General features: G+C 34.6%; 1 protein-coding gene across 2 annotated transcripts in view; it reads left to right on the top strand.

Moving 5' to 3' along the window:
• The window catches only part of SESN1 (sestrin 1), a 100,538-nt gene extending 90,375 nt beyond the window's left edge, over positions 1-10,163 (top strand). For both annotated transcript variants that reach the window (XM_063097222.1, XM_063097223.1), the window contains exons 5-10: positions 925-1,167; positions 4,316-4,463; positions 5,715-5,827; positions 7,206-7,396; positions 8,191-8,335; positions 8,969-10,163. In XM_063097222.1, the coding sequence (XP_062953292.1) occupies positions 925-1,167; positions 4,316-4,463; positions 5,715-5,827; positions 7,206-7,396; positions 8,191-8,335; positions 8,969-9,055 (927 nt within the window). In that variant the 3' untranslated portion in view covers positions 9,056-10,163. The remainder of the gene's footprint in view (positions 1-924; positions 1,168-4,315; positions 4,464-5,714; positions 5,828-7,205; positions 7,397-8,190; positions 8,336-8,968) is intronic.
• The last annotated feature ends 4,602 nt before the right edge of the window (positions 10,164-14,765 follow it).

Raw genomic sequence — 14,765 nt, 5'->3', positions numbered from 1 at the left:
TCTTTACCAGTGTTGGTATCAGTGTTTTGGATTTTAGCCATTCTGATAGGTATGAAGGGGCATCTCATTGTTATATATCTTTATTTTTTAAATGCCATCTTAAACTAGTTCCTTCTGGTTCTGTTTATTTATAAAAGTAATAGAGTAAAAGTAGATTGACATTCTCTAAAAGTGTCTATCATGCAGTAGAAATTCTTGAAAACACAACATCTTTTTGGTTTTGTCTTTCTGTTTCATAGAACATTTAGATACCGTTATATAATTGAAGATTTATTATCAAGAAGATACAGTGTTTGGATATAATTAATAAATGTCTATTGTCTAATGTCTGTTGTCTAAGTAAGAAAAATTACACAAGCTTATAAAATAGATAATGAAGCAGAAGGGACACAACTGAGTTTGAAGAATTGTAGAATTTACTCTTAACTTTTAAAATAAATACGTGATGATTTAGAACTATTCAGAGTCAAGTTATTCAAGCCACTATCTTAAAAATTCCTGAGGAGACCTGATAATGAACAAAACACAGACATTCCATATAGTAGCTTACATTTTAACACGAATTTATTACATTTGGTTTGAGACTATGAACTGACAACACAGTAATTGATTTATAATCCAGCATCTGAAATACAGCAATTGCTTTTAAGCAAAATGCATTCTATTACATTTTTAATAAGTATCTCAGAAAATCAAAATAATGAATGTGTCATTAACATTACGTTAAGCTTTATTCATGAATACATATTCATAAAAATTAGCAAATTCTGTTCTACATGTTTCAAATTGTAACGTTTACACTAGGCTTTGTATGGTGACTAATCCTGTTTTCAATAGATTAAATACTAAAATGGACTATATACTTTCACCACACCCAGTATAAAAATCCAATATAAAAATGTTCTTTTTTTTTTCCCCCCCAAGGGACTTTTAAAAGCTGAAGAGCACAGCTGGTCCCTTGCGGAATTGGTACATGCAGTAGTTCTACTCACACACTATCATTCTCTTGCCTCATTCACATTTGGCTGTGGAATCAGTCCAGAAATTCATTGTGATGGTGGCCACACGTTCAGACCTCCTTCTGTTAGTAACTACTGCATCTGTGACATTACAAATGGCAATCATGGTATGGATGAGATGCAGGTCAACTCAGCGGGAAACATTTCAGTAAGTATTATTATGGGATTGTTATAAGACTAATCAATAATTGCTGTTATATTATTTCTTCATTTGGCTTCTTAGAAAATTCACCCTGTTAAGTCCTTAAAGATATTAGGCCCCTTTACCTATTCATTCAGTAAGGATTTATTGACTTCTTCTAAATGCCCATTACTAGTATAGTGCTCAGAGATATACAAAATTATAAGACCTTTTAGGAGGTTACACTCAAGTAATTTTAGGATCAGGAGCCAACAGCATGTATCCTGTCGGGGCCAGCTAGTATTGAATGGCTTCTACAGTGAGAAGAGGGAAGGCTGAAAATAGTGTGGCCTGGTGGTGAAGACTTTCTGGTGCCAATCAAATCCATTTCTTCCCTTTTGTGCAAAAGAAACTGGCTGGCTTAGTTGTTTGTCTTTTAGAAGATTTAATCAGATTTGATCTGGAAATTTCTCTCCTTAAAATTCTTTTTCATGTTAAACTTTGTATAGATGTAGAAGGTATTATCAGGTGAATGTAAATTTTTTAAAATGCTTTCACCTCTATTCCTTTTCTTCTGTGGCTTTTATATTTTCTGTTTTGTTATTCCTTTGAAACAGATCAGAACAAGTTGAAATTTCTATAACCAAATTTTAATTCCTGTATATGATGAGCCAGAATTCCTTCTGCATTCTTTTGCTGTAATGAGAAAGCAAGGGTTTATTTTATGATTCAAAAGAAAAATCACAGAAACAGCCTCACAACCACCTGAACACTTTGCACACATTTTCTCAGTTGTATTCTTTTGAAACAGAGTTGGACAGGTTAAATTGCCTTTAACTTATATATGTGACTTTGGGAAAATTATTGAACTTCTGAGCCTCAGTTCTTTTATGTCTAAATAAAGGTAAAACACAAAGTTACTGTGAAGTTTAAATGAAATATTTCTAAAGAGGTAGAATGCCTAGTACGACACTTGGCATTTATCAGGTGCTAAATAAGAGGTAGCATTTATATATGGTAAAATTAGCATAGGAAAGAAAGTCATTTTTCCAAGGTTGATCACATCACTGTACTAATAAGGTGCAAGACTGTCAGTTTCACCCTCCATTGAGCTACCTGGATTTGTGCGCCTGCATATGGCCAGTGATTGTTTATGAAAGCTTCGAGGTTATATGAGAGGGTCCAAGAGAGTATATCAGTTGCTAGGATGCTGGAAGTAGTATTCACATCTTTCCCTACCAATGATTTAGTATAAAGCTAAGGAAAAAGTGATTGTTTCTAGTTATCCTTCTATTAAAAGAGATAATAGTGAAAGAATAGAATTTTTCTTTTCTCTAGTAGATAAACTCCCTATTGCCAGGTGTTAAGTTGGATACTTTTAGAAGGTTTAAAGCTCACAATTAAGGCACTTGACAGTGAGCTAATTAATAGCTTGTTCTTCAGGTATATATCCAATATCTGACTCAGTTCTTCAGATACAAATAGCAAAAAACAAACAAAAAAGAATTTCCTCATACAGTATGAACATTTTAATATTAAAATGAAATGTCTTTTTTTTTTTTTTTTTTTTTTTTTACCACTAACAACTTAGGCAGATTAGTTAAGTAGCAAAAGAAACATACTTTGTTTCCTTTCCCTCTTATTTCAATATATTTATCAAGAATTGTCTTTCCGAAGAATACTTAAAATTTTAGGAATACTTAAATTTGGGCCCTTTATCTTACAGAAAGATGAGTAAACAAATTAATAAATTAATATAATGAGGGATAATGTGACTTGACAGAAACCTTGATTTTTTTTTTTTTTTTTCTTTTGACCTTGAGTCATTCTATTAAGCAACCTAATTCTTTTCAGCTTTTTTTTTGTTTGGTTACTGACCCTGTGTCAAGAATAATTATGGAAATGTAAGCACCAGAAGAATCTTCAGTACCATCATAGAAACACTTTCTCTCATAAAATTATTAGTACAGGCCAGGGTATTTCAGTGTAACTGTTTGGATCGTATAAAACACAAGTAATATAGATTGCTTCTTAATACAGAATTATCCCAGCAGTCATTCTGCAACAAATATTTCTTGAATATCTACTATGTACCAGGTACTCTATGCGTAGGCTCTGGATATATACTAGTAAACTAAATAGGTCACCTACCCTTATGAAGTTTTGGTCTAGGGAGGAAGCAGGCATTAAATCAAATATCATGCAAATAACTATTACAAATGGTGATTGGTACTCTGAAGGAAAAGCAGAGTGATGTGTGAGAATAATTGGGAGTTGTGGGGTTGGGGAGGTGTTTGGGAGAAGCATGTAAGTTGATACTTGAAGGATCCATGGGTGGAAGCTAAGAAAAGAGTGGAAGATAGGAGGTCTTTAACATTACTGACAAAAGAAATTTATAAAGGGGGAAACATTGATTTTGTATTTGAACATTAAGATTTGAGATTTAAGACTTCTTATATATCCTTTTTATAAGATATAAATTCCATAGATTTGATCCAGCTTTCATAGTAAGGATGCAGCAGAGTACAGAAGTATAAATATTTGACTAGTTCAAGACCATTTGGTCAATCTCTGTATGTCAGGCTGATCACTATTGATGTGACACGGTTGTGGTCACCCCAGCAAGTGACAGCTGCCAGCCCCATTTGCAGAGGCCAGGTGCCAACTCCAGCCATGTAAGGACATGTTTCATTTTTAACTGGTAAATTGTATAAGTAAATCTGATTACTATTTTAAAGATGATAGATATATCTTGGCAGTATGACCAGTGTACACAGTTGATGCAAAACCACTTATATGTTGTGTACCTTTTAACTGATTGAGCAAGTATAAGTTAACTTTTAAATATTTAGTTTTGTTTTAAATTGGCAAGTAGTGTTAAATTCTAAGTTTTAAAACAGCATAAATAGTAATAACATTATTGCTAATTTTATAAGGTAAAAGCATTAGAATGTGTTCTTAAAATCATTTTTCTTTTATATTTTAAAATCTGCATATTTATATACCTAATAAGCCAAAATAATTCAGTTTTTGATTCATTCACATACATTAAAAGAAAAATCTATTTTTCCTGTATTCTGTTCAAATACAAATTCTTATGAGACAGACTTAATAAAATTCACAAATCTCATTTCTGCATCTGCCATACATAACATTAACCATATTTTCTCTTCAGGTGAGTGATTCCTTCTTTGAGGTAGAAGCACTCATGGAAAAGATGAAAAAGTTGCAGGAATGTCGAGATGAAGAAGAGGCAAGTCAGGAAGAGATGGCTTCACGTTTTGAAATAGAAAAAAGGGAGAGTATGTTTGTCTTCTCTTCAGGTAAGAGCATCCATTACATAGTTGATATAATGTATATTGCAAACCCAACTTTTTATTCAGAGAATTTAAGTAAGTTTTATAACATCAATCCAAGCATAGCTATCCTTTTAGAGAAACTATTGCATAGGATTTCCTACTTACAAGTACTTTTTAAAGCAGGCAACTAAGAAAAGGTTATTTATGAAAACAGCACTATTCTAAGAGGGAGAACATCTGGTTTGGGTTCTGGTACTAAAATCATTGCTAATAAGGTTTATGAACTTTAGTAAGTCACTTAACCTTACTAAAATAAGTGCCCCTTTTCCCCTCTTCTTTAATATGAGGAAATTGATTTCATAAAAAGCCCTGAGATTGCTTCCAGCTTTAAAATTCTATGATTTGTGAAAAGGAGCTGTTTATTAAATTACCAACAATCTAAATCCATTATGTTTAACTTTTATCTATATGTAGGCTATGGGATTTAATATATAAGCCAGGTAATTTAAAGCAGAAAGTTCATAAAGTGTCTCCAAGTATGTTTTAACAATTAATAGAGTGAGAGAGTCTAAGTATTAAAAGCACCAAGTTTCTTAATAGCAAAGAAAAAAATCAAATTTCCATAAATGGATGTTGTCTGTTGCTTGTTTTTCGAGAAAAATTTTTTGTTTCTATGCCTGCAGATGTGTAGTTGTCATATAATACTTTATTTACTTGAAACCGTAATCTCATCAACTCCTAAACATGATGATAATCCAAAAAGGCTTAGGGGCAGCACAGGAAGCATTGTAAAAATGTTGACTCACAGGACCTCCTTCTTTGATTATATTATGTGTCTTTAATATTCAACGAAAATAATCTAGGCACTAAATTTTAGAGCATTGCTGATTTTAATAGTTATTTTTTTTTAAGTTATTATCACTTTAATGATTATCCAAAAGTATATGTTCATACTGGAACACCTACTTTTAAGTAGAATCTAATATCTATAAATTGGGGTGGGGACACAGAGAGAGAGAGCCTATGAAAGAGGGAATTAAAGGCATAGCGAATTCAACTATGAGTGTTACTAACTGTATCATCATTAAATGGAATGTACTAAAAGGAAAGTAAGCTGCTTTTTTTTTGTAGTTTTAAGACTTTATTTTGGTTGATATTGGCTACTCAGTGTCAGAGGAAGGGTTATCCTACTTTTATTCCTTATGGGTAAAATGAACTTTGACCAGCATCCTGTTTTTGAAAAGCTTTTAATGGCTTTTTGAAAAATTATTTCAGATGATGAAGAAGTTACACCAGCAAGAGATGTATCTCGTCACTTTGAGGACACTAGTTATGGCTATAAGGATTTCTCTAGACATGGGATGCATGTTCCAACATTTCGCGTCCAGGTAAAATTGCAACTTATTGTATGCACATGATTGATTAGAAATGAGAACTATGGTAAGTGCTTTGCAAGTAATATCGCAGTAGCAACAGTAGCTTTATCATCTAGTTCCAGAATAAAAGTTGAGAATCACCAATTAATTAGCAAATAATTATTTATTCTGTGCTCTAATTTTGTAAGACTGCTTCCATTCCAACAGTAGAATCATTCTGTAGTTTAAATGTATGTCTTAATTTATTTTTTAAATATTTAATTCGGATATGTAAATATTTTATTCATATGAGTTGATACTTTCAACTTCCCCAATTGTTGTTAGGGGCCAGTGTCAAATAATAACTTTTATCAGAATTATGAAAATATTTGAGAACCACAAGATTTTGTTTCTTTGCTCAAGAAACTAAGATACTGTTTAAAGGGACAAAATTTAGGCACAAAGAAGAGTTATAGAGTATTTGTACTTGATAGTTAAACTGTGTTGTGAAATATAGTAGATTAGAAATTGAAGAGATGGTGTGAGCTGGAAATTTTATGAAGGGAGATTAGGATTTGAAGGATTTGGATGATCAAAAAACAAGGGCACTGTAAGCAGAGGTGACTGTAAGCAGAGGTGACCGTAAGCAGTAATTGGGCTTAGGATGAGGGATAAAGGGAGGGAAGCTATCATAAAGAGATGGACTGGCCTGCTGAGAGCCTCAAGCACAGGATTCCCACTTCTTGTTCATGAGATATTAGTTTAAAATTGGTCAGGTGTGCCTTAAATGCCAAAGCAGTTTACAGTAGACTGAATGGGTTTTGTAGGTTTTGACCAGAGTGACGGCATAATGTCATTCATAGAGGTGTTTAGGAAAGTAAATATGGGAGCAACATAGAAGTAGGGTTTATTAAGTTTTGTTTGAGGTGGAAAGAAAGGAGGCAAGGAGATTTAGTGTAGGAAAACTAATTAGAAGACTCAATTAACAGGGCTGAAACTCAGAAAGGGGGTAGGAAGAGAAGGAATGAGTGATGGATGTGTTGAATTAAAAATTCACAAAATCTGTGGACCATTTGAATGGCTGCAATGATGGAAAAGGAGACAGAACTCCTGAGATGGATTGCCTCTGGAGGCTGAGTGGAGTTACAGAGAGATAAAGCTAAAAATTGGTGGCCTGGCCTATAAGTAAGGGAAAGAGACTCCATTGGTTTTTAAACTTGCTGAATTACAAAATATAACCTTTGCAGTATGGAAATTAAAAACCTCAGGCTGGAGTCAAGTGAAGCCATGAGCTAGGGATGAAAGGCAGTGGATTCAACTTCCAGTGACCTCACTATACTGCAGAGCTGTAGACATAGAGCTGTACTTGGCCACATTTTAATTGTTCACATTTGTTCTGTCCTGAATTTAGGATTATTGCTGGGAAGACCATGGTTATTCTTTGGTAAATCGCCTTTATCCAGATGTGGGACAGTTGATTGATGAAAAATTTCACATTGCTTACAATCTTACTTATAATACAATGGCAATGCACAAAGATGTTGATACCTCAATGCTTAGACGGGCTATTTGGAACTATATTCACTGCATGTTTGGAATAAGGTTAGTCTGTTTTCTTATGTTTATGAAGAGATATTTTCCTCTAAGCTAAATTATTCAGGTGCTTGGAGTGCACACACACAGACACAAAAATACAACCATCTCCCTCCTCAATAGCTTATTTTTATGCTTCTTATGCTTCCAAGAATCACTTTATTGTAGCTTGTTTTTTTCCCCTCCCCTAGCTAGGCAGGAGGGAGAGTTTAGGAGCATTGATAAGAGTTAAATGACATCTGCCTTCAGGGAAGGGAGGGCAAGCAAGTTGGTCCTAGAACGTAAATGAAAAGAAGCTAAGTTTGTCATTGAATATCTTTGGCATCTTTTTGTATCATCATCTATTTCCTGACACTCATATTTCTACCTTCTTGGAACTCAATACCCTTATATTGCCCCTCTGGCTGTTCTTGGGCTCCTTCTGAAGAGTACCTACTCCCGTAATACTTAATCAAAATTTAAAACTTTCATGTACTTACTGTTAAATATTCCCAAATGCCCTTCCTCTCTGGCTCTGAGGTAGCTCCCAGGAAGGGAGCACCTGGCTCCTCACTGCCAGGCCAGCCTGGCCTCTCCTGCACCCCACAGGGGAAAGGCTGGGCAGGAGGAGGTTTTACTTATGTTTTGTTTCAAACAGTAAACACTACCTTATTTTTACATAAGCAAAAAAGGAAACCCAAAAAGATGCAACCTTTGAACTATAAGAGAAAAAAATATATACCATTCACTATTGATGTGTATACTTTTGTAAGAAGAAAACAGACTATACACTGAAAATATTGTAATTCTATGTCTTTTAACAGATACGATGACTATGACTATGGTGAAATTAACCAGCTATTGGATCGTAGCTTTAAAGTTTATATCAAAACTGTTGTTTGCACCCCTGAAAAGGTTACCAAAAGAATGTATGATAGCTTCTGGAGGCAGTTCAAGCACTCTGAGAAGGTACGTGCCTATTTTGGCTTGTTTACTCTGTAATTTAGCAGTGATTTTTATTCTCTTTCACCTACCCTAATGGCTCTCAAACCCTTTCCATCACCCCTACAAAGAAGAACACTGCAGGACAGCTGTCTCAGATACCCCTTGGAAGGAAACCTCATTAAGGTGATAGAGTAAAAGAATAAAGACAGGAAAACAGGTGGGCTGGCCTATCGTCAGAAGTGCTGGCATGGCTATTACCACTTAGGAGAAAGAAGACTGTTTGACAAGAGCTCTTTTTAATTGGGTATAGGTAGAAATGTCTGGTCTCTTTGAAATATCTTTATAGAAATTACTGAATGATAATTTGGCAGGGGAAGTTGGTATTCTGATAAAGTAGTGTCTACAGTTTCTGAGATAACAAATCTCCAAGAAGAGAAGTGGTCAAATATAAATGAAAGCTCAAAGCATCTATCCGAAAAAGAACATCAGATAGCTTTTATTTTGAGAAATCAATATTCTGTTCAACCAACCCAAGACTTCCAAGTTATTAGGTGTTACATAGAAAAGGTACTTATTTTTGTGTTTATTAGATGCACTGGAAAACTGACTGTGCATGCTTATAACCCTCCCTTATATGATGTTGTATTTTATATTCAGGTTCATGTTAATCTGCTTCTTATAGAAGCTAGGATGCAAGCAGAACTCCTTTATGCTCTGAGAGCCATTACCCGCTATATGACCTGATGCCTTTCCTCCATTAAAGATGATTCTGGAATGATCAGCAGATATAGTCTACTCGGGGAAGGTACTAAGCCCCAGGACCAACAGTAGATAAAAGAATTCAGAAATCCATTGTGCCATGATTCCTTCAGTTTCTGCTCTTTTACTGTGGAAATACCACTGCTGGCACGAGCAGTGAATGCTTGGCAGCTTCAAGCTTAGAGCTGTGAAAAAGGGCTGCCGTTCACAGTATTTTGCTTTTTGACTGTACAAGATGCTGTATAACTGTTTTAATACAGCAAATAGTAACTCTCCAAATCCTGTTGCTTTTATGTTAAATGAGATAACAAGAATTGGAGCATGCAAAGAATGGGACTTGGATGATGACTTAAGCTTTATACATAAAGAATTTTAAAAGATTTTGGTGCTGCTAATCCTGCTGGTGGATGAATAGATGGCTGTTCCAGTTAAGCTATTAGTAATAAAAGTGAACACTGCTACTATCTGAGCCTACATACTTAATTTGTGTGGTTTCAAATTAAACTTGCATATTTGTTAATTTTTTTTGCATCTAAAAAAAGCATAGAATTATTACTCACAGCTAAGCAAAGACTTTTTATGGTAACAGTTCATTTCTTTCATTATAGTTTTTTAAAATTCAGAGTTATTGGATGATATTAAATTACAGTGGCGTTCTTAAAGATTTTCTTCAAAAAGCAATCTTAAATGAAAGTGTAAATTGTAAGAAAAGCTGGCTATCTTTTGACATACTGTTTCACAAGATTCTCTGACACTGGAGGGCAGCTGTCTTGTGCAGTATTTTTGTTTCCAGCACCAAAGTTGTGGGGAATGTTGCTATAGATTACTACGCAGTCCCAGTTGCATTCTGTCCCTCCGCTCCTGCCTGCCTCATGGTCCCCACTTTAAAGGTTGTGCAGCTCCCAAAATAACAAAGCTGGAAAATATTTTTAGTCAGGTTATCAAAATTTGATTCACAAAAATGCTAACTTTGAAATGAAACAGGTGTGGAAAAATGTATTAAGTACATTGTATTCTGGAAGCGTGAATTGCTTTTGAAGTCTGTCAGTATTATTGGTATTTTTCAATAAAGAATAATTTTTCTCCAATTGTATTTGCTGTCTCAATACCTTAAAAAGTCATGATTTCACAATTAGTAACAATTCTGAGTTTCTCTTTACTTTTATAAATCAAGTAAATTTACATTTAAATAATCCTATAATCAGATGAGAGAGTGCTATTAAATGGCCAAACTCTTGAAGCCATGTTGAAGGCTCCAAAGAGGAACAGATCTTCTTCAGATCTTATTTAAGTCCATTTTCTTCAGATCTTAAGACCATTTTTTATCTTTGAAATGACTGGTATGGTCCCATGCCTGGTCCATTTTGAACTGAGATGTTTTAGAGTTCAAATAGAATTATTAGAAACAAGGATTCTTTAGGGAGAGACTACAGAATAAAAAATGATACTGTCAGACAACTAGAAATACCTCTAAATTTAATTGAAGCTGTTGTAACAACTGTTACTCATCAGAATATTTATTGAGCTCAATCTAGTGCCTACAGATTTATGAAGGGGTGTGGAATTGGGGGGAGGGCACAATTTTGAATACAGGTAATACCCATCCTCAAAGATATACACCCTACTAAGAAGACAATACTATCACATCAGCTAGAAATAGTTATCTCCAATATATTTTATATTTAAAGAAATATATATCTGTATCTAGTAAGCTAACAATAATAATAGTCCTACCCATTGAATTTGCATCATGCCTTTGCCCTGTTCCGTCTGCTGTTGAGTCATACAGGTTAACCCAACAAGTAATGTTGCACTGGATATAGTTAAAATTTTACTCATTCTGCTTCTGCTTTTTTCTTTGCACCTCCCCTTGAAAATACAAAATTTATAGTAGAGATTCTAATCAGCAGTAGAATGATTGCAAAACAAGAGCAACTAAAATGCACTATCTCAGTCCATTGAAGCTTATGAAATCAGAAGTTGAAATTAAAATTTTAGTGAGTAAAATGTGTATTTATACCTAAAGCAATAAAAGTACATGCGATACAAAGTTGATGTTTCAATGCCTCCCATTTAACAGGTGTTTCCTGTTACTCAGAATGTTTTCTCAAAACACAAGATTTCTAACATTACTATATGATCTTTGAAATGAATACTTTCCAAAATAATTGGGGAAGGTAGAATATTCTAAGTAATAGCAAAACCCTTCCCCACCTGAGGAAAATTTTTTTCTAAAAAACCATTAAAAGTTTTCTGGTTGAGGTTCCAAGAATTCAATTTTTAAAAATCTGAGTGACTTAAAATTTAGGGAAATTTTTTTATTAGGCCAAATTTAATTATCTCACTATAAGAATGAGATTAAATTCCAAACACTTCAGTATTCACCACATTTAGGTTTAACTTCATACAAAAGGTGGAAATATTTTTAAAACTAATTTTAAAGCCAAGGGTTATTTTTCTAGTAGTTTAGCCATTCCAAATTAGTTTTGTTACAGACCCTTGGTAGATAAGTAGATAAATAAAACTTCCTGGATTAGCATGTTTTCCATCATAAGGGTACTCTTAAAGTTTATTAGCATATTTGTATGTGTGACTATCAAGAGATAGCAAAAGGCAGGTAGATGGGGAGTGAAATCAGCAAGATGGTGGACTAGGGAGTTTCATATTTTCCCACAGAGACACTGAGTTAACAATATATAGACCAAAATACCTTTGTGAGAAATCTGGAAACCAGTTGGGAAACTGCAGCACTCGGGCAAATGCAAAGCCAGGAGGAGTCTGCACCAAAAAGGGTAGGAAACTCAAAAGTTTGGCAATATGAGGGTACTTCAAAAAAGCACCTCCTACATTCTGAGGCTGGGGAGAAACAGGAACTGTATTTTGCTCACCCTAGCCTCTTCCTGGCACAGCATGGTATGATCAGGAGGAAACCTCTCGATTCCTAGCTCCTCCTTCAAGACAAAAAAATGGAACTTCTGTCTGATGTTCTGGGTTGTCTAGGGGCTGACTGAGGGACTGGTTTCTGTCTTGCCTGACTCAGTGCTGATAGGAGTGGTGGCATAGTTTGGATGCTGCTAAAAATGAGTGAGCCCAGCGGCACATTACAGTAGCAAAGAGTGTGCAGTTCTGCCAGCAGGTGCTGGGGGTGCAGGCAAGAAAGTACAGACAGGACTACAATAGAAACTAAATGAAACAGCTCCTGAGAAGAAATAGGGGTGATTTTTTTCTTAGGAAAATTAAGACAGGTATGCTATAATAAAAGCACGCACACACAAGCCCAAAGAAGACACATACCAAGTAGAGGTTTGAGAATGTCTAGCCAGGCTGATTGGTGTAGGTCTTCCCCTGCACAAAGCCAGTCTCTAAAGACTGGGGGAGGTGGTGGTTTTTTCATATTCCCAAATCTCAATAAAAGATCACAAGGTATACAAAGAAATGGGGAAACCTGGTTCAATCAAAGAAACAAATCTCCAGAAACTAACCCCAATGAAATGCAGATCTTTGGATTACCTGACAAGGAATTTAAAACAACTGTCTTAAAGATGCTCAATTAGCTAAAAAGAGAACAGAGATAGACAACTAAATGAAGTCAGGATAACGATGCCTGGACAAAATGAGAATGTCAATGAAGAGACAGAAACTATAAAAAAATCAAACCAAAATCCTGGAGCTGAAAAATACAATAACTGAATTCAAAAAATTCACTAGGAGATTCAACCGCAGACTTCATCATATAGAAGAACGAACCAGTGAACTTGGAAACAGGTCACTTGATATCATCAAGTCAGAGAAATGAAAAAAAGAAGAATGAAGAAAAGAGAATAAAGAAGAAAAGAAACAGAGCCTAGGAACTTATGAAACACCATTAGCAGACTAATATATACATTATGGGAGGTCCTAGAAAGAGAATAGAGACAGAAAGAGGCAGAGAACTTATTTAAAGAATAATAGCCAAACACTTCCCAAATTTGAGGAAAGAAATGGACATACTAATTCAAGAAGCTCAATGAACCACAGGTAGGATAAAGCCAAAGAGACCTACACTGAGACATACTATAATTAAACTACTGAAAATCAAGAGAGTCCTGAAAACAGCAAGAGAAAAGCAACTCATCACTTACAAAGGAGCCACTGTAAGATTATCAGCATGTTGCTCAGCAGAAACCTTGCAGACCAGAGACAATCGGAAAAGGTATTAAAAGTGATGAAAAACTGTCAACCAAGATACAATATCCAGTAAAACTGTCCTTCAAAAATGAAGGAAAAATTAGGATGTTCCCATATAAACAAAAGTTGAGGGAATTTATTACCATTATACATACCTGCCCTACAAAAAAATGCTAAAAGGATTCCTTCAAGTTGAAACAAAATGACAGTACAGAGCAACACAAGGCCATACAAAAATAGTCATGTGCCGCATAACAACATTTCAATGACAGACATTTCAACGACAGACCATATACAACGGTGGTCCCATAACATTACAATGAAGCTGAAAAAATTCCTATCACCTAGCAACATTGTCTCCATTGTACTGTCGTAACACAACATATTACACGTTTGTGGTGATGCTGGTGTAAACCTATTGCGCTACCAGTCGTATAAAAGTATAGCATAATTACTGTACATACCATATATAGTACTTGATAATAAACAGCCATGTTACTGGATTATATATTTACTATTCTATACATTTTATATTTTAGAATGTACTCCAACTTATTAAAAAGGTTTACCATAAAACAGTACGCTGTGTTACATTGGCAGCAGCCTCATACATCTCGTGTTTACCACATTAATTGCGTCATTTTCTCTTCTGCTTGATTTAATCTCATGTTGTTTTGTTCATCGTGGCCCATAAGTATACAAAATCCACAACTAATGTTGCCAGTTTAAGAGGCCATGTTGAGTAATTCTGTAGTAGGCTATTCCATCTAAGTTTGTGTAGAATACTCTGTGATGTCTGCACAACCATGAAATCACCTAATGACAGATTTCTCAGAACGTATCCCCATCATTAAGTGATGCATGGCTGTATAAAGTTCCCTAATAAAGGTAAATATATGGACAAATAGAAAAACCTGTATTATTAGAGGTACATACATCCACTTTTAATTCTTGTATAGAGTTTAAAAGACAAAAAAAAATTATAAATTTATGTTAATGGGTATAAAATTTATAAAGATGTAATTTGTAAAGTGGGGGGCAGGCAGGGCTTTAAAGGAGTAGAGTTTTTGTATGTGATGAAGATTAAGTTGTTACCAGTTTAAAACAGATTGCTATAACTTTAAGATGTTTTATATAAGCCCCATGATAACCACAAAGAGAGTATCCCTAGAATATACACAAAAGGAATGAAAAGGGAATCAAAGCATGTCACTGCAAAAAAATTAGTAAAATATGAAGGCAATAAGAGAGGAAATGAGGGACAAAAAAGCTACAAGACATACAGAAAACAACAAAAGGAAAATAGTAAGTCCTTCCCTATCAGTAATTTTGTTAAATATAAATGGTTTGAACTCAGTCAAAAGACACAGATTTGCTGACTGGATTAGAAACAAAAAACAAAAGAGGATCCTACTATATGCTGTCTATAAGAGACCCACTTTTGATTTAAGGACACATGCAGGCTAAAGTTCCATGCAAGTGGTAAACAAAAGAGAGCAGGGGTGGTTATACTAATGTCAGACAAAAT

The sequence above is a fragment of the Cynocephalus volans genome, chromosome 5 (assembly GCF_027409185.1).
Source record: "Cynocephalus volans isolate mCynVol1 chromosome 5, mCynVol1.pri, whole genome shotgun sequence".
Taxonomy (NCBI): domain Eukaryota; kingdom Metazoa; phylum Chordata; class Mammalia; order Dermoptera; family Cynocephalidae; genus Cynocephalus; species Cynocephalus volans.
This window is presented reverse-complemented; position numbering and strand designations above follow the sequence as displayed.